General features: G+C 38.8%; 1 protein-coding gene across 4 annotated transcripts in view; it reads right to left on the reverse strand.

The window, feature by feature from the left end:
• Positions 1–2,726: 2,726 nt before the first annotated feature.
• Positions 2,727–19,883, reverse strand: part of FER (FER tyrosine kinase) — a 479,199-nt gene continuing 462,042 nt past the window's right edge. For all 4 annotated transcript variants that reach the window (XM_082623771.1, XM_082623772.1, XM_082623769.1 and 1 more), the window contains 2 exons: positions 8,157–8,279; positions 2,727–6,977 (listed from right to left, as the gene is read on the reverse strand). In XM_082623771.1, the coding sequence (XP_082479897.1) occupies positions 6,835–6,977; positions 8,157–8,279 (266 nt within the window). In that variant the 3' untranslated portion in view covers positions 2,727–6,834. The remainder of the gene's footprint in view (positions 6,978–8,156; positions 8,280–19,883) is intronic.

Raw genomic sequence — 19,883 nt, forward strand, 5'->3', positions numbered from 1 at the left:
AAATTGAAAATGTCTGGGGTTTTAAAATAATCATTGTTAGTGTTTTAACATTTCTTTGGAGGCAGGTCACCTAGTGACCTTACTCGGTCAAGTCAACAGGCTGCTTCCCTGAATACATCTGCTCACAAGGATCTTTCCATCCTGGGAAAATCTCCCAAGAACCTCTATTGATAGTGTAACTCATCAAACACATCTGCCACCTAGTCGTCCTATCCCCACCACAAAGACTACATCGAGGCCTCTTTGTGTTCTAAGCTGCATGTGCCACAGGGCCTCTCACACAGAGGGTATGCAGTTGGCCTGGTAAATGGATGCCTGGGAGCTCTCTATAAGGCAAGGGCCTCCTGAGCACGTGAGGAGAAACTGTTTGGTCTAGGCCAGTTAAGACACTGTCTGATAAAAGCTGATGAGAAAAGGCTTTTCTGTTTTGGTAAAGATTAAGAAACTGAACATGAGAAAAAGAAATATCAACCAGAAAAAAAAAAAAAAAAAAAAAACAAGAAAAACTAGCACCCAGTAGGGTTCCCTGAACCTGACATGGCAGATATTGAGAAAAAGCTTCTGAATGAATAAAGCTGAGGGAAAACATTACAAAATCCTGCTACCAGGGTCATTACCATCACTTAGAACATTTTATTACTTTGTAGAACACTCACATCTTCTGACTTCAGTGGTAATGTCTGGGAAGATAATTTAGAAATTCAAGATTTGAATCTTTTTAGAGTGAATTCTAAATACTCTTCTTTGGGAGCCCTTGCAAGTTTGCTGGCAAGCAGGGAAGCTCAATCTGTCTTTATGTTGCAGGCAGAGACACCCGCAAGGTATCTTCTCTTTCATAAAATAATAAGAAGGAAATTTCACAGCAGTTTTCCTCCAATGCTGGCTGCCCCAGACATATGTGTGCCACCCTCAGTTCCTTACTGCTTAGGAAGTGGGCTGAACCACTGTCATACCTGCAGCCTTACAGAAAAACCAAGCAAGAGTAATTCTCATTCAACAGTGGCTTCCTCTTGAGATTATAGGGAGCATAAAGAAAATCAAATCAATACCCCACTCAGTGCCCTTTAAGAAGTGTTGTAGAAACTTGAGAGGTATGTAATGTTTAATACCATGCAGTGGGAAGCACCTCAAAATTCCCTTTTGAGGATTCACTCTCCCTCACTGATACCACATTTATTTGTTGGAAGGTGAGCCCTTGAGTCACTTTGCATTGGTACTTTGTTTTTGCCCTTCCTGTCCTTCAATCTTCCTTTTTGGATGTCTCTTTCTCTGCCTTCCATGTCTGAGCTTAGCCATGCTGCACTGTGACTGGCTTTAGGATGCTTCTATGATTCCTTTCCCTCACATGTTATTAGTATAAAGACAAGGAGCATTGCTATTTAATTGGTATTCCCCTCCTTCCCTGCTGGATTCCATGTTTCCCCAGAGCTGAGCTCATCAGAGGAAGGTCCCTCTGGGGTACCTCTAGGAGCCAGTTAGTCAACATCAGTCAAAAGGTGAAATGGCTGATCTCAGCGTGCTCTCACTTAGGAGACCAGCCCCATTGCAACCAGATTTCTAATGAGGTGTGAATAATCAGTGATTTAGTTTAAGAAATAGTATCACTAACTCAAATACAAAGAGAGTTAGAGAAGTCTCTGTTAAAAGTCTAAGCATAGGGCTTCCCTGGTGGCGCAGTGGTTGAGAGTCCGCCTGCCGATGCAGGGGACACGGGTTCGTGCCCCGGTCTGGGAAGATCCCACATGCCGCGGAGCGGCTGGGCCCGTGAGCCATGGCCGCTGAGCCTGCGTGTCCGGAGCCTGTGCTCCGCAACGGGAGAGGCCAGGGCAGTGAGAGGCCTGCATACTGCAAAAAAAAAAAAAAAAAAATCTAAGCATATATGGCCAAACCCATTAGTTGGGAGGACGATGAGCATGTGTTGCCCAGCACAGCATCGCCTCCGAGCTGGGGATAAGAGACTGCTACAAATGCAAGGGAGAGGTGTTTGGTTTGCTCACATGAAGGCCCACACACTGGCAGGTGACCTCTTTTGCTTCCTTTGACTCCAATACCTTTTAAATTTTCTGTAGGAAAGGATCTGGCCTGGTGGCACTGTTCTCCGCAGGCCTCCTAGTGACGTTGTCCAAGTCTTCGTTCCACTTTAATTATCCTACACTCTCTGTAGGGGCTGCATCATCCTGCCTTAGAATAACTGGTATTCTCCTCTTTTGCCTTTGTAGACGTTTGCCTCAGTGCCTTATTAACAGATGTGCTGAAGCCTATGCTCATTATATCTCCCCAGTTTAAAGTGACTAGGAATTTAGTACAGTAGGATTTTTCTACCACCTAAGAACCTCAGTCTTTATTAGGCAGTCTTTAATGTCTTCACTTAACAATTCAGAATTTACTCTTTGAATCAGTATGAGGCAGTAGGATGGTCTTCAAGGGGTTAAAAATATTTCCTTAAATTGAATTATGACTAAGATATATAGTTTTACACCTTCTGTATTATAGCATTATTTTTTAAAGGAGACTTTTATGGGACTCTACAACTGTAGCAGTATCTCCTTCAAGTAGGTCATCTTGGTACATGAAATATTGACTTTTAATTAGAATATTTTCTTTGGCAGAAATTAATATGTAGTTCTGGATCTTCCCAAATAATATATTATTCAGACTTGATATGAAACTAATCAAAACAAAGAAAAATAAATAAAACTAAAATATTTAATAAAAAATTTCTGGTACGTATAAGCAAATCAGAGTTAGTAATAAAATAGGTAACACTTTATTTTAATGGTAAACTTTCATGCTAACTTAATAGTGTAATGGAACTGTAATAGAAATTCATTTTCATATAAAATCTTTGTTTTACTTAACATATTAATACATAAAGAAACCATATCTTTTTCAATTGTCTGTCCCTTTTTGTTCTTTGTATTTTGCATTATTCTCTGTTTTGTGTGAGGGCTCCGACCTCCTAAATACAAAAGTTGGTCTTTACATGACTCAGAATAGTGTTTATGGACAATCAATTCTGTTGATAAGAAACAATTAAAATACCAATGGTGTGTGGGAGGTACCTATATGTAAAAAGAGGGTTGAGGCAAACAAACAAACAAACCCTCTTTTCAGAAAGTATCAACTGATCTCACATCAAAAGACACACAGCCACAGAACAGTGTCCGTAGAGTATACTAAGGAAGGTTTTCAGGTACATTTTTAGAACATCTGATGAGTGAGCTGGAAAGTAGTGTGACTGAGGTAACCGAACGACAGTAACATACTACCTAGACATGTATTTTTGCATTCTCATTTTTATGTTTATCCCACTACAATATCCTCAGTGTGTGGCATATATTATAATTAAAACACTTTCTTCTTGACACAAGTCATACCAGTATTGTGAAGCCACGATTATTTTAGTGGTATTAGCCAAACTTTACATAAAACTATATGGCAAAACTGAAACAATGAGTATAACACAGACAAGAAAACCATACCATGGTTTAAAGGAAATTAAGACTATTTCAATGACTAAACATTTTCTTTTCTTTTAAAACAACCCTCAAATGAAAAACAGTTGTGAAATGTGTGCTGAAAATTGGCTGAAGCAATTAGACTCATGTTCTACACTGGTGTGCTAGTAACAGGTTTCAGTAATATCGTATCTGTGATAAAATGGTGAATTATGGACAAAGAATTTTATTGACTATATAAAATTTGGGAGATAAGAGAGAAATGATTACATAAGACCTTTCACTGGGGACCTAGTGGCAGGATGGACTAAAATGAGACCTCTGGTTTTGAAAGTCTAAACAAAACCTATTCATCCTTTATTATTATTTCCTAGAAGAGAAAGAATATGTTGGCTTTGGGAAGTAACCTTAGATTACATGGAGTGCAAAATAATTTTAGGTTTCACATGTTGGTAATAAATGTTAATTTGACAATAAAAGATTTCTTTCCTTGAAAAATGATGAACTACTTAAATATTTCTCATAAAGGCTCCTTGGTGATTCAAGATAGAAAAATGCAGGTGAGAGTCAGGCTGCCTGGGCTTACCCGCCCCACCCCCGCCACTCCATATTCATAAATTTAAGGAATTATGACAGAAACTACATAGGAGTAACAAATGCAACGCGTGAAAAATCCATTAACAAGACAAAGATTTGTGACCTGGCTGAATTACATTCAGACCAGTGGCAATTTTGGTTACTAAAATTTTGGTTACTGTTTTCTTACTAAACAAGTCATAGGATTTTATGTGTTTCCGAAACCTTCTTTCCCTGTATCAACTTGCAAATTCAGAGGAGAATTTGTGTGTACGCTTTTTGGGTATGGATTAGCCTCCTAAAGTACATAATTCCAATAATTATCAGTGACAGAAGGGATGAATAAATTATGCTTCAAGCACAACAAAGTTAACAGTAAAAAACAGTCTGCATACGTTTTTCTTAATGCATGTGCCTATATTAAATTAAAAATTCTATATAACTGATATGATCCTGAAAGACTCCCGATGAGTTATTAATCCTGAACTGTACCACTGCCTGCTTTGGGACAAAGAATAAAATAGAATTTAAATGCTGCAGATGTCACGATGTTTTGAAAAGCTTCTTTAATTTAAGCACACAGTTACGATGTGAACTGCAAATTCTAACAGCCTGGATGAGTGAAATATCAATGCCATGTTCGTTCTTTACACCAGAATGCAATGATTAAGCTTCAGGTCTTGTTCACAAAATTAAAGCCCAAACCATCATTCTCTCTCTTTGCTGAGAGCTTAGCAGTGCGGCTGCTAAGTGATGGGAGGCTGTTTTCTTTAAACAAAGAATATTACAGAGAGATGCACTTGGAAATACTGGCAAAGGGTGGAAATGTCCCCATTTTATTCTTGCTTTTGAAGGCTGGCAAGTGCCTGAAGACCAGAGCTCTTAATCTTAATTCATGAGTCTGTGCTTTGATTTACCACAGTATATGCCATCAAAAGAAGGTTTCATTTTACTCATAATATTTGACAGAAGGGAAACAATGCTGATTAAAAAAGAGTTACTTTGTATATTGCAATATTTTTGCGGGCAAGTTTATTATGCTTTCATTTTTGTCTGGATGTGGTAATCATTAAATGTGTATGAAACTTCAAGGAGATTGAAGTGGTAGACACAAGCCATTTTTCTCCTCAGTATTATCCTGTTTACTCTTGAAAGTAGTACTGGGTGTGAGTTGTGTGCAGTGATATTCCTAGGCAGCAAATAGGTGGAGGGGGCAGGAGGAATTTTCTATCCCATAAGCTCTTCCAATGAATGTAGACCAAATAATCACTACTGTGCTATATGGACACAGGCCTGAGCACTTATTAAAAGCTCCCAGGCCACATTTACCCCTGAGCGTGACCATCTCTTACACACATATTTATCCTGAGAGGCAACTATATACAGACCATGGGGTAAGTTCCCTGGATGAAGCTAAGATTCAGCTAAAGACAATCCTAGTTTAAACTCTGTTACATTTTATTCATATGAAGCATCTCCAAACCGTGCTCATATATGGGTCAGCTAATGATAAGAATTTTCAGGTAGCAGTATAAGAGTAAATGAAGGGGGAAAGTGGACAAAGGAGGGCTATCTCTATAGCTTTTTCCTTAATAATGTTCATTTGACTTCTTAACCAATTTACTCCATTCATACCTGCCAGGTTTCTCGGTATTATGTGCGTGTGTGTGGCTGTGTGTCTGTGTGGGGGGCGCATGCCCATGTGTGTACACACATGGATGTGTTTATGAACTAGAATCATGAAATTCTGACAGCTCTGGAAACTGGCACAAATGAACAGAATTAAATTCTGGGATGTCTCCTCTCATATGAAGGTACTTGAAATTATGCTGTTATTTCTGTAGGCTCGTGCTTTGGAATTTCTCTAAAGAATTTTTTGTTGACAAGAAGGCTCTATCTGTGAACTCCTGAAAACATTTCTTAGAACCTTTTTCGTGAATCAGACCATAAAATAAAGCGTGTGTGTGTGTGTGTGTGTGTGTGTAAAAGCATAACTCTGGTAAGAAGGCAGATTTTCTATTTTCCTTTCCTTCTCTTTGATGATGACTTTAGCTGCGCCCCTTTCTCCAGACCGTCCTCCTGTTCCAACTTACTTCTTGCCTTCACAGCTGTCTGAAACATTCTTTAATAGCTGTGGCCTCAATTAAGAGCTCTTTGAGGACATTCCAGGCATCATTTTCTGATGCCTGGACAAAAGGGGAGGGAAACAACAGCTTTACCAATAAGACAGGAATGTGAGGATTCTTACACTGCGCTTATTTCTGGCGAGAAAGGAAAGAAAACCCCTAGGAGGTCTAAATAATTCTCAATATAAAATGATGTTTACAAATACACCCTTGCCTTGGCAGAGCAGAAAGCCAGCTTTGGTTGGAATGTGTCCTGCAGACATGGCATTACCAATGCAGCTGATAGCACCAATCGAGTAGGGTCTGTGGCATGGGACAGCAGCCGTGAACGGGGTCTGAAGTAAAGAATCTCTGAGAAACATCGATGGTCCTGGTGTGAAAAAGATGGATTGGTTCCCCCTCACATTTAGAGCCTGTGCTTTTCTATTTACAAAGGGCTGAAATGGCAGGATTGCTGTGGTGAGCTGAGAAGCCCCTGGTAGGACTACCTGTTTCTTGAATGCATTTGCCTTTGACTTTTTTTAACGGCACATATTTAAAAAACAGTTAATTAAAAAAAATAACCTTAGAAGACGGTTGCACATAACGTGGTATAAACTCATTGTTAACGAGAAGAACAATCTTACTCTGCTGGAGGACCAAGTCCTGGAGGCTGAGTTTGCACTGTTCTGTCACTATGTGATCTTCTTCTTGATGACAGTGAGCTCTTTCTGAAGTTCAGTGAACTTGGGGCGGTTTTCAGGTTTATAATCCCAACACTTCATCATAATTTTAAAAATGTCCTCTGGACAATGCTGAGGGGCTGACATTCGGTATCCTGAAGACCCAAGAGAAGAAGAACAGAATTTAGAATGGGGATAAGATATAGATGTTCACATAGGGCATTATGCAGTTTGTAATTTTTAGTACCTTATGTTGTTGGTTAATAGAAACAAAAAATCCATTTCAGGGCAAACTGATTTTTTTTCTGTAAGTAATGCAGACTTTAATATTAATAGAGCAACATCATTACCTTCTAGTTCAAAGAACCCACTTTCTGTTTGTTCATTTGTCACAAAGTCTGATGTAAGATACATCACATACAAATGCATGTTTTAGTTGCTCTAAGTATTTGCTTTTAGAATTTGCTTTTAGATGCTGTAGGCAGAGTTTTAAAAAATCATCTCTACAACTCAGGTTTTTGAAGATGAGGAAAAGGATGAGGATTTATAAACATTAAAAGTGAAATAAAAATGAATATGAGGCATATTCCTTTACAGTCTGAGAAGAATATTATCTTTAATTCAAAGTCACCTGGCAGTGTCCCAGCAGTGTGCTGGGTGGTATGTGTGTGCCTGTGTGCATTTGCCTCAGGAGCAGTAGGAAAAGGGAGGAAGGAAGCTGGAAGGTCATCTTCCTACACCCGATTCTACAACCATGCCCCCCTTGAGGGGCCTGACCCCTAGGGCACTGGTATTTTGTTGAAAGTGTTTTGTTGTTGTTGTTGAAAGCCAGGGACTACACAAGTGCACGTGAGGGTGTCACCGTCACCTGCTTATTCCTGTCCCTGATCTGAGAACACCATAGGGCTTCTTCAGAACTGTTCCAAAATTCTCAACTTCTTCCTGAAGTCTAACTACATTTCAATTTGCAGTAATATTAACAGTGTTTATTTGGCATAGAATAAAAAATAGGTGGTATTCCTCAATCTCCTGTTTCCCTGGAAGATAGTGAATGGCACAGCCTTGCAGGTGTCATGCCAGGCAGGGGGAGTGGAAGAAAAGCCTAGAGTTTTCTATTTTCAAAGAGCTGGGATCTATCTTTTAAAGTCTTTGTTGTTGTTGTTGGTTTGGTTGTATAAGAGCCACACCATCCATAAAGTTCAAAAGTAGATTAACCAGCACCTCTTCTATCATGTGCCCGAGACTACTCCCTTCCTCTTCCCAGGAAATGCAGACACGGCACCAGCACTGCCCGGGCTGGGTGTGAATACTGCTACCCTGTGTCTTTGGCTCACCTCTTTCCACTTGTTCCCGAGCTTGTTGATTTGTCATTCCAGGGTATGGGCAGACCCCTAAGCTGAAGGTCTCCCAGAGGAGGATGCCAAAGCTCCACACATCACTCTCAGAGCTGTATCTCCCTGAAGGGTGAACAAAACCACATTCAGGTCACTGGATAAGCGGGTGACCATTTCTGGTTGTGTATGTCTATGTCAGTCACATATTAACATATTTAAACTTACCAGGAATTCAATAACTAGTGGTCTTATTTTCTTGACTAGTTTTGCTTTCCAGGAGTAGTAATATTACCAATTAAATGAATAGTCTTCAGGCTGCTACTTTAACCAAGCCACCTTCCAAATCACATTTCCCCACTAAGAACAAATATTCACTCAGTATGCAAGCTTACTTTCTCTGTGGCCTCTAAATGAGATAGATAGTTTATATAAAAAAGATATAAATTTGTACACATCGATGCCTAGGAGATTAAATAAGTTGGAGTTCTGCAATTTTGTCTTCTGCCTGCATCATTTTCTTTCTACTAAAATTACAAACAAACTTAAAGCAATAAGGAAAGTTTCTTAACTTCAATTTTTTACTCATCACTGTTTACAGATATTCTTACATGCTTAAAATTCTCATTTTCTCCACTGATAGTTTCATTTATGGAAAATACATTTTTCTGTGTTTTGAATAGAGTAGAAATTAACATAGCTGGCTGATAAAAACAACTTCTTTAAATTACATGGTGCTGTGTTTTGTCAAAATATCTTGGTGCACCTGCTTTACTGAATTACATAAGCTAGCTCTTAGTTTAGTTTAGTTTAGTTTTTTTTCCCTTGGTAATCTTCTAGAGAAACACAGAGATAAAAGCCAATACCAGATATCTTCTGGAATGAATGTGAAATCAAGGAGGGGAGGCAGAAAAGGCTATGAATTTTCAAGATTTTCCAACATATTTCTGCCATTCCAGGATGTATAAATGCTCATCCTCTCAAAATGTCTTGTTACTTTGAGTAGGATGGCCTTTTCTCTTTCTTGAAAACAGTACAACGAGAATGAGAGTATGCCTATGTTATAACTGCTCTGATGTCAGAGTTTGGAGTGTACTTGCTGATCATCGTCTCCAGCTGTGTGAATTAGCTTCCTTCTTACTAGACAGTAATTACGGACATTCACTATGCTAGTCGGTAGGAAGATTAGTTTCCCTGTCTGCATATCAACTCTTTTCATGTTTGGCATCCAATAATTTAAAACTTTTTATGAAAATCATTCAATGGTTACAAGTTAAGACTAATTAACTCCTTAAGGAAGTACAAAGCATAGAGAGCCAAATACCTTATTTTTGTAAGATAGTATCTAGGAAGAGATCAAGAATGGCCAGTTGTATTATAAACTAAGATCACACTCTAGAAATGAAAGCTTATAACCTAACTCTGTAACCTTGACTTTTAAAAAAAATTTTATTTAACTTTATTATTTTTGTCTGCGTTGGGTCTTCATTGTTGCACGCAGGCTTTCTCTAGTTGCGACGAATGGGGGCTACATTTTGTCGCAGTGCGTGGACTTCTCGTTGCCAAGCACGGGCTCTAGGCGTGCGGGCTTCAGTAGTTGTGGCACAGGGGCTCAGTAGTTGTGGCTCACGGGCTTAGTTGCTCTGTGGCATGTGGGATCTTCCCGGACCAGGGCTCGAACCCGTGTCCCCTGTGTTGGCAGGCGGATTCCTAGCCACTGCGCCACCAGGGAAGCCCTGTAACCTTGACTTTTGAATCTGGTTTCGCTGGATAATTTTTAAAAATTAATTAATAATTCTTTATTTTTCTTATTGAGATATAATTGACATAACATTATATTAGTTTCAGGTGTACAGCATGATGATTTAATATTTGTATATATTGCAAAATAATCACCACGATAAGTCTAGTCAACATCACCATCCATAGTCACCATCCATAGTCATAAACATTTTTTTTCTTGTGATGAGAACTTCAAGATCTACTCTCTTAGCAACTTTCAAATATGCAATATAGTACTATTAATTATAGTCACCATGTTTTACATTAGAGCCCCATGACTCATTTGTTTTATAACTGGAATTTGTACCTCTTGACCACCTTCATTCACCCTCCCCCTACCTCCTACTGCTTGACTCTGGCAACCACCAGCCTGTTCTCTGTATCTATGAGAGTGGTTTTATTGTTGTTGTTTAGATTTCACATATAAATGAGATTATACAGTATTTGTCTTTCTCTGTCTGACTGATTTCCCTTAGCATGATACCCTCAAGGTTCATCCATGTTGTCACAAATGGCATGATTTCACTCTTTGCTAAGGTTGAATAATATTCTATTGTATATACACACCATATCTTCTTTATTCATTCGTCCATTGATGTAAACTTAGGCTATTTCCATATCTTGGCTATTGTAAATAATGCCGCAAATGAACACGGGGGTGCATATTATCTTCTTGAGTTAGCATTTTTGTTTTCTTCAGATAAATACCCAGAAGTGGAACTGCTAGATCATATGGTAGCTCTATTTTTAGCTTTATGAGGAACCTCCACACTGTTTTCCATAGTGGTTGCACCAATTTACATTCCTCCCGACAGTGGAGGAGGGATCCTTTTCTCCACAACCTGGCCAACACTTGTTATTTCTCGTTTTAATAACAGCTGTTCTAACAGGTATGAGGTGATAAGTCACTGTGGTTTTGATTTGCATTTCCCTGATGCTTAGTGATGTTGCGTATCTTTTCATGAAACTGTTGGCCATGTATATCCCTTCTTTGGAAAACTGTCTATTCTGAACTTCTGCCCATTTTTTAATCAGATTGTTTTTTGTCTTGAGTTGCATGAGTTCTTTATATATTTAAATATTAACCCCTATCAGATATACGACTTGCAAATATATTCTCTCATTCGGTAGGTGTCCTTTTATTTTGTAAATGGTTTCCTTTGTTGTGCAGAAGCTTTTTAGTTTGAAATAGCCCAACTGGTTTATTTTTGCTTTTGTTGCCTTTGCTTTGATGTCAAATCCAAAAACTCCAGCATTAGAGCTTACTGCCTATGTTTTCTTCTAGGAGTTTTATGACTTCAGGTCTTATAGTCAAGTCTTTAATCATTTTGAGTTAATTTTTGCATATGGTGTAAGATAGTGGTCTGTTTCATTCTTTGGCATGTGGCTGTCCAGTTTTCCCAACATTTATTGAAGAGATGTCCTTTCTCCATTGTATATTCTTGCCTCCTCTGTCATAAATTAATTGACCATTTATGCATGGGATTATTTCTAGGCTTTCTATTCTGTTCTATTGATCTGTGTGTCTGTTTAATTCTAATACCATGCTGCTTTAAATACAATAGCTTTGTAGTATAGTTTGAAATCAGGGAGCATGATGCCCCTAGCTCTGTACTTCTTCCTCAAGATTGCTTTGACTGTTCAGGGTCTTTTGTGGTTCCACACAAATTTTAGTATTATTTGATCCAGTTATGTGAAAAATGCCATTGGAATTTTGATAGGGATTGCACTGAATCTGTAGATTGCTTTGGGTAGTATGAACATTTTATTAATATTGATTCTTCCAATCCATGAGCATGAAATATCTTTTCACTTACTTGTGTCTTCTTCAGTTTCTTTGGTTGTGTCTGATAGTTTTCAATGTACAGGATTTTCACCTCCTTGGTGAAATTTATTCCTAGATATTTTATTGTTTTTGATGCAATTATAAATGGAACTGTTTCCTTAATTTCTCTTTCTGATAATTTGTTATTAGTGTATAGAAACACAACAGATTTTTGTATTTTGACTTTGTATCCTGCAATTTACTGTATTCATTGATTAGTTCTAACAGTTTCTTGGTGGAGACTTTAGGATTTTCTATATAATATCATTTCATCTGCAAATAAGGACAGTTTTACTTCTTCCTTTCCAAATGGGATTCCTTTTATTTCTTTCTCTTGCCTAATTGCTGTGGCTAGGACTTCCAATACTATGTTGAATAAAAGTGGTGAGAGTGGGCATCCTTATCTTGTTCCTGTTCTTAGAGGAAAAGCTTTCAGCTTTTTACTGTGAACTGTGATGTTAGCTGTGGGCTTGTCATATGTGACCTTTATTATGTTGAGGTACATTTCCTCTGTACCCACTTTGTTGAGAATTTTTATCTTAATGGGATGTTGAGTTTTGTCCAATGCTTTTTCTGTATCTATTGAGATGATATGATGATATGATTTTTAGCCTTTATTTTGTTAATGTGGTGCATCATGTTGATTGATTTGCAGATGTTAAACCATCCTTGTATCCTTGGAATAAATCCCACTTGATCATGATGTATGATCCTTTTATTATTTAATGTATTACTGAATTCCGTTTGCTAACGTTGTGTTGAGAATTTTTGCTTCTGTGTTCATCAGGAACAATGGCAGAAGAGAGGGGAGGAGACTCCTCAGTCAGGATTGGAGCAGATCCAGAGGGGCTCTCCCAGGAAGGTTAGATTCATAGTTTACTTGATGTGCCCGAACTTCTTGAGGTGACATTGATGTCACCAGATGCTGAAGCATCTGGGGGTGAAATACTGGTCAGTACCTCAAGCCAGGTTCTGTGTCACCAGCTGCTGCATGTCCACATCCTGAAATCTTGAATGTGGACTCGACCTGGCCATGGTTACACTCTGCAGCCCCTCCAAGTAATTTTCTTTTCTTGTGATGTCTTTGTGTGGTTTTGATATCAGAGTAATGATGGACTCATAAAATGAGTTTGGGAGTATTCCCTCTTCTTCTGTTTTGGAAGAGTTTGAGAATGACTGGTATTAATCTTCTTTGAATGTATGGTAAAATTCACCAGTGAAGCCATTCATTCCTAGACTTCTTTTTGTTGAGAGGTTTTTTTGTTACTGATTCAATTTCAGAAGGTTTTTGTTTGAGAGATTTTTTCATTTTTTCTAGGTTGTCCAGTTTGTTGGCATATAGTTGTTCATAGAAGCCTCTTACCATCCTTTGTATATCTGTGGTATCAGTTGTAATGTCTCATTTTTCATTTTTAACTGTTTTGATTTGGTTTCTGTCACTTTTCTTTCTTGCTGAGTGTAGCTAAAGTTTTGTCAATTCTATCATTTCAAAGAAATAGCTATTAGTTTCATTGATCTTTTCTATTGTCTTTTTAGTCTTTATTTCATTTATTTCTGCTCTGATCTTTGTTATTTCCTTCCTTCTAATAACTTTGGGTTTATTTGTTCTTCTTCTAGTTCCTTGAGGTGTGATGTTATGTTGTTTGAGATCTTTCTTGGTTCTTGAGGTGTAGGCATTTATTACTATGAACATACATCTCAGAACTGCTTTTACTGCATCACCTAACTTTTGGTATGTTCTATTTCCATTTTAATTTGTCTCAAGGTAATTTTGACTTTTCTTTTGATTTATTCTGTGACCCATTGGTTGTTCAGTAGCATGTTTAATTTCCACATATTTGTGAATTTCCTAGCTTTCTTCTTGTAATTGACTTCTAGTTCCATACTGTTGTGGTCAGAAAAGATGCTTGATGTGATTTCAGTCTTGTTAAATTTATTAAGACTTGTTTTGTGGCCTAACATATAATCTGTCTTGGGGAATATTCCACATGCACTAGGAAAGAATATGTATTCTGCTTCTTTTGGATGGCATGTGTATACTGATCTATAGATATCTATATTTATATATATATCTGTTAAGTTCATCTGGTCTAAAGTGTCATTTAAGGCTGACATTTCCTTACTGATTTTCTGTCTGATCTTTACATTGACTCAAGTAGGGTACTGAAGTCCCCTACTATTATTGTATTGCTGTTTATTCCTCCTTTTAGGTCTGTTAATATTTGTTTTATATATTTAAGTATTCCTATGTTAGGTGCATAAATACTTACAAATTTTATATCCTCTTGTTGGATTGACCTCTTTATCATTATGTAATGCCCTCCTTTGTCTCTGATTACAGTCTTTGTTTTAAAATCTACTTTGTTTGATATAAATATAGCCACCCCAGCTTCCTTTTGGTTTCCATTTGCATGGAATATCTTTCTCCACCCCTTCACTTTTAGTCTGTGTGTGTCCTTATGTCTGCGATGAGTCTCTTGTAGGCAGCATATAGATGGGTCTTATTTTTTATTCCATTCAGCAACTCTGTCTTTTGACTGGCAAATTTAGTCCCTTTACATTTAACATTGTTATTGATATGTATGTACTTATTGCCATTTTAATTCCTTTCTCGCTGTTTTATAGTTCCCCTCTGTTCCTTACTTCTTCACTTGCTCTCTTCCTTTGTGGTTTGATGACTTTCTTTAATGGTATGCTTAGATTTTTCTCATTATCATTACTGTATCTACTATAGATTTTGACTTTGTGGTAACCATGAGGCTTACATATAACAACTTACATTTTTAAGTTGATTAAAAAAACTGAAGATTGAACACATTCAAAAGCTCTACATTTTCACTCCCCCCTGCCTTGTTTTATGTTTCTGATGTCAGATTTTACATCTATTTATCTTGTATATCCCTTAACTAATTTTTGTAGTTATAGTTTTAATTTTTTTTGTCTTTAACCTTCATACTACCTTTATAAGTGACTGATCCACTACCTTACTACATATTTACCTTTGCCAGTGAGATATATATACTTTCATATATTTTCTTGTTACTAATTAGCAACCTTTCTTTTTAGCTTAGAGAAGTCCCTTTACCATTCCTTGTAAGGCCAGTTTAGTGGTGATGAACTCTTTTAGATTTTGCTTATCTCTCCTTCAATTTTGAATGATAACTTTGCCAAGTAGAGTATTCTTTGTTGGAATTATTTTTCTTTCAGCACAGTGAATGTATCATGCCATTCTTTTCTTGCATGCAAAGTTTCTGTTGAAATATTTGCTGGTAGTTGTATGGGGAATCCCTTGTATATAACAAGTTGTTTTTCTCTTGCTGCTTTTAAGATTTTCTTTAACTTTTGACACTTTAAATATAATGTGTTTGGTGTGGGTCTCTTTGGATTCATCATCTTATTTGGAACACTGTGGGTTTCCTGATCTGGATGTCTCTTTCCTTTCCCAGGTAGGAAATCTTCAGGCATTATATCTTTTTTTTCTTTAAATAAATTTATTTATTTTTTATTTACTTATTTTTGGCTGCGTTGGGTCTTTGCTGCTGCGTGAGGGCTTTCTCTAGTTGTGGCGAGCGGGGGTTACTCTTTGTTGCGGTGCGTGGGCTTCTTTCTCATTGTGGTGGCTTCTCTTGTTGTGGAGCACGGGCTCTAGGCATGCGGGCTTCAGTAGTTGTGGTGCACAGGCTCAGTAGTTGTGGCTCACAGCATCTAGAGCGCAGGCTCAGTAGTTGTGGCGCACGGGCTTAGCTGCTCTGCAGCATGTGGGCTCTTCCCAGACCAGGGATCGAACCCATGCTCCCTGCATTGGCAGGTGGATTCCCAACCACTGTGTTGCCAGGGAAGTCCCCCATTATATCTTCAAATAAGTTTTCTGCCCCTTCTTTTCTCTCTCTCCTCCATCTGGGACTCCTATAATGTAAATATTAGTCTGCTAGATGTTGTCTCATAAGTCCCTTAAGCTCTCTTGGCTTTTTTCATTCTTTTTTCTTTTTATTGCTGTGATTGGATGAGTTCCATTGCCCTTTGAGCTCACTGATCCTTTATTCTGCTTCATGTAGTATGATGTTGAACCTCTTTAGCATATTTTTCAATTCAGTTATTGTATTCTTCAACTCTATGTCTTTTCTTTGGTACCTTCTTATATTTTCTATCTCTTTGTTGAAATTCTCACTATGTTCATCCATTCTTTACCAACTTTAACATTTTATCAGGTGGATAAAGTATGTCCGTTTCGTGAAGGTTTTTTTCTGAGGTATTATCTTGTTCTTTCGTTTGGAACACATTCCTCATTTTGCTTGACTTCCTGTGTTCAAGTGTTCATTTCCATGCATTAGATGAAATAGCCACCTCTCCCAGTCCTGAAGGAGTGGCCTCCTGTAGGAGGTAAAACTTACCATCCAGCTCTGACCTAACTCTCCATTTTCTCTCAAGCCTTTGTGATTGTCCAAGCAGCCTATTTTATTTTTTAATAGCTCCTAGTAGTTGAAGGTGTTCCAAGACCTGTCAGTGTCCCAAAGAGGAATATCTAGCACATAGATTCAGGCTGATTGGAAGCCAGACCCTCAGGCAGCAACTTTAAAGCATGCAAATATATACAGTCCTGTCAGACTGCAATTGTAAGCCATGCTGGCTATCAGAGCCAGGAGATCTGGAATGTACCCTGGAGTACAGTCACAAAAATAGGGGCTCCAGACAAGTGTGTAAGTTCCTTTCTGGGAGATACTGACAAATTGTGGCGAGGCAGAGCGAGTCACAAAATCGTGTTCTCTGGCCTGCATTCCCTGGGAGCACCTTGATAGGCTTCTAGACATGTGACAAACCGGGAGCCTGCCCTCAGGCTGAAGCTCCAGCACAAGATTATAGGCCTTTCATGGAAAGACTGTGCTCCTGGGTCTGTTGCCTCTTGCTGTGCCCTGAGGGTGGTATCTGTTTAAGAACGCTTTCTCAGTTCTGTGGGACCCAGGAGTGTCAGCCCTGCTGGTCACCAGAGCCAGGCAATGTAGAGGTGTCTCCTGGCAGCAGCTGAAAAAACTGAGGCACCAGACAAGTGTTTAAGCTCCTTTCTTGGAGACACCAGTGAGCTAGAGTGAGGCAGAGGGATAGCACAAAGACGGCATCCACCAGCCTCATTCCCTGAGAGCCATTCTGTAGGCCCCTAGAAGTGTGCCAGACCAGAAGCCTGCCCCTCAGGCCAAAGCTCCTGGATAAGCAAAAGGTCTTTATCAGAAAGACTGGGGGTGTGCTTCAGTCGGCTGCCAGTGCAGTGCCTTGGGAGGTGGCAGTCTGCCAAAAACTCACTCTCAGATTGTTACAGTCCTGTGGGTTCCAGGAATACACGACCCCTGGTCTCCAGAGCCTGGTGATCAAAGGGTGTCCCCTGGGTGGCAGCTACAAAAACCAGGGCACCAGACATGTGTAAAAGCTCCCCTCTGGGAGATACTGGCACTCTGGATCATAGCAGAGGGAAAGCATGAAGATGGTGCCTGCCAGCCTCTGTCCCTAGAGACACCCTGTCAGGGCCCTAGATGCATTAAATTAGATGCCTGCCCCTGAGGCTAATGCATTAAGATTAGCAAGTGAAGCTCTTTCATGTAAAGTCTAGGAGTCTCTCCATAGCTGCTTCTGCGCTGGGCCCTGGGGTGGGTGAGCCCTTTAAGAAGCAGTTCTCAGCTTTCTAAAGCCTTGAGGGTCTCGTGGATGCAAGCCCAGATCATTTTCAAAGCCAGATGTTTTGGGGGCTCATCTCTCAGGTGCAGGTCTTAAAAGATAGGATGCCTGATGTTCCTTTGCTCCTCAGGGAGAAGCTATAGGTTTTGAGTTCCCTCCTGATTGTGGGTCACTGAACCAGGGGTGGGATTTAGGGCAACATTTTAAGTCAGCTGCTCCTACCTGCTTCCATGTGGCCTTTTTCCTCCTTTGCCCAATGTGTACGAGTTGCTCAGCTAGTTTTTAGGTTTTTTTCAGGGGCAAATGTTCCATATGTAGCTGTAGATTCAATGTGTCTGTGGGAGGAGGTGAGTTCAGGATCTACCTATATCACCATCTTGACCTGAAACCTTGCTGGATAATTGTAATGGGCTAAAAGTTACTATCAGCCATATAGCACACTGCTAGTTTTCCATGTCTCATTTGATGCTCACAGTACCCTTTGCAGGGGAAGACACTATCATTCTCATTTGCAAATTAGAAAACATAGGTGTAGAGAAATAGATCACTTGCTAAGGTCATGCAACTAATGACATGACTGGTTGGGAAACCTGGTCCTGATGGCTGATCCAGGACTCTCTACATTATAAATCCTACCTCTCTTGCATTTCAGAGTACTTAGTTACTTCACAGTAATTAAATTTCTATGGGTTGTATCAGCCCCAAGTTCGCAGGTGACAAATGAAAAAATTTCTTTTAATGATTGTTACACAGATTGTTTTATTCCTTAGTTGGAAATCAGTATCTTATTTGCCCCTTACAATCACAGTACCTTTGGTAACAGCTGTACTGAGGAGGCAGTATATGCTGAAGAAGCTATGAAGTACGCTACCACTGTGTGCTTAAAAAGGGGGGGAGATATGTACAATTAGATGGCTGAGAAATCTCTGAGAAGAATACAACAATATGATAAGAGTATTTGCCTTTAGGAAGGGGAATTACATGGCTAGAGACAAGGGTGGGGAGAGGGGCTTACATTTCATTGTAGGCCCTTTACATACTGCTTGACTAAAACAAAACAAAGCAAAAACAAGTTTATGCATCATCTTTTCAAAAATTAAATGACAACACTAATGACAAAATAATGGTGAAAATAACTTTAATTCTATGTCCCTAAGCTAAAATTTCAGAGAGGTTTCTTAGACTGAAGGGGTTTTCCATCCACCCTAACCCCACACTGCCTGGAGACTTGGGCAGCATTTCATCTACTCAGAGGGCAAAACTGAAAAAAAGAATCTGTGGGGTAAAAAAGACCCCTGGAAATGAGGCAAAATTTTACCACCAATCATAAATTGATATTTGCATAAAACATGGAAGAAGCGGAACAAAAAATAACACTTTCATAAAATATTTATATTTTCTCTTGTTAAAAAAATGCTAGAATTCAGAGCCAATCTTCAGTAATTTTAGTCTATGAGAACTAAATTTCTCAGGGTTGCCATGACACTTGTAGACACTCAGGAACTCCCTCATTGGATTGGGTAACAAATACTCCCCACTTCTTTCTCATCCTATTAAAAACCTTTCCCTCATCTAAATTGTTCTGCATTTTATTTTTTATTTTTTATCAATTTTTTAAATTGAAGTATAGTTGATTACAAGGTTGTTTTAATTTCTGCTGTACAGCAAGGTAATTCAGTTATACATACACATACATTCTTTTTTTAAATATTATTTTCCATTATGGTTTCTCATAGAATATTGAATATAGTTCTCTGTGCTTATCCATTGTTGTTTATCCATTCATAACGCTACATCTGCTAATCCCAACCTCCCATTCCATCCCTTCTCCAACCCCCTCCCCCTTAGCAACCACCAGTCTGTTCTCTGTGCCCATGATTCTGTTTCTGTTTCATAGATAGGTTCATTTGTGTCATATTTTGGATTCCACATATAAGTGATATCATATGGTATTTCTCTTTCTGACTTCACTTAGTATGATAATCTCTAGTTGCATCCATGTTGCTGAACATGGCATTATTTCATTTTTTATTCCATTGTATATGTGTTCCACATCTTCTTTATCCATTCATCTGTCGATGGAAATTTAGATTGTTTCCATGTCTTAGCTATTGTAGATGCTGCTACTGTGAACATAGGGGTGCATGTATCTTTTTGAATTATAGTTTTGTGTGGGTATACGCTCAGGAGGGAGATTGCTGGATCATATCGTAATTCTATTTTTGGTTTTCTGAGGAACTGTTTTCCACAGTGGCTGCACCAACTTACATTCCTACCAACAGTGTAGGAGAGGTCCCTTTTCTCCACACCCTCTACAGCATTTATTGTTTGTAGACTTTTTAATGATGGCCATTCCGACTGATGTGAGGTGGTACCTCATTGTAGTTTTGATTCGCATTTCTCTAATAATTAGCGATGTTGAGCATATTTTCATGTGCCTGTTGGCCATCTGTATGTCT

Source organism: Mesoplodon mirus (assembly GCF_964341445.2).
Source record: "Mesoplodon mirus genome assembly, chromosome: 5".
NCBI lineage: Eukaryota > Metazoa > Chordata > Mammalia > Artiodactyla > Ziphiidae > Mesoplodon > Mesoplodon mirus.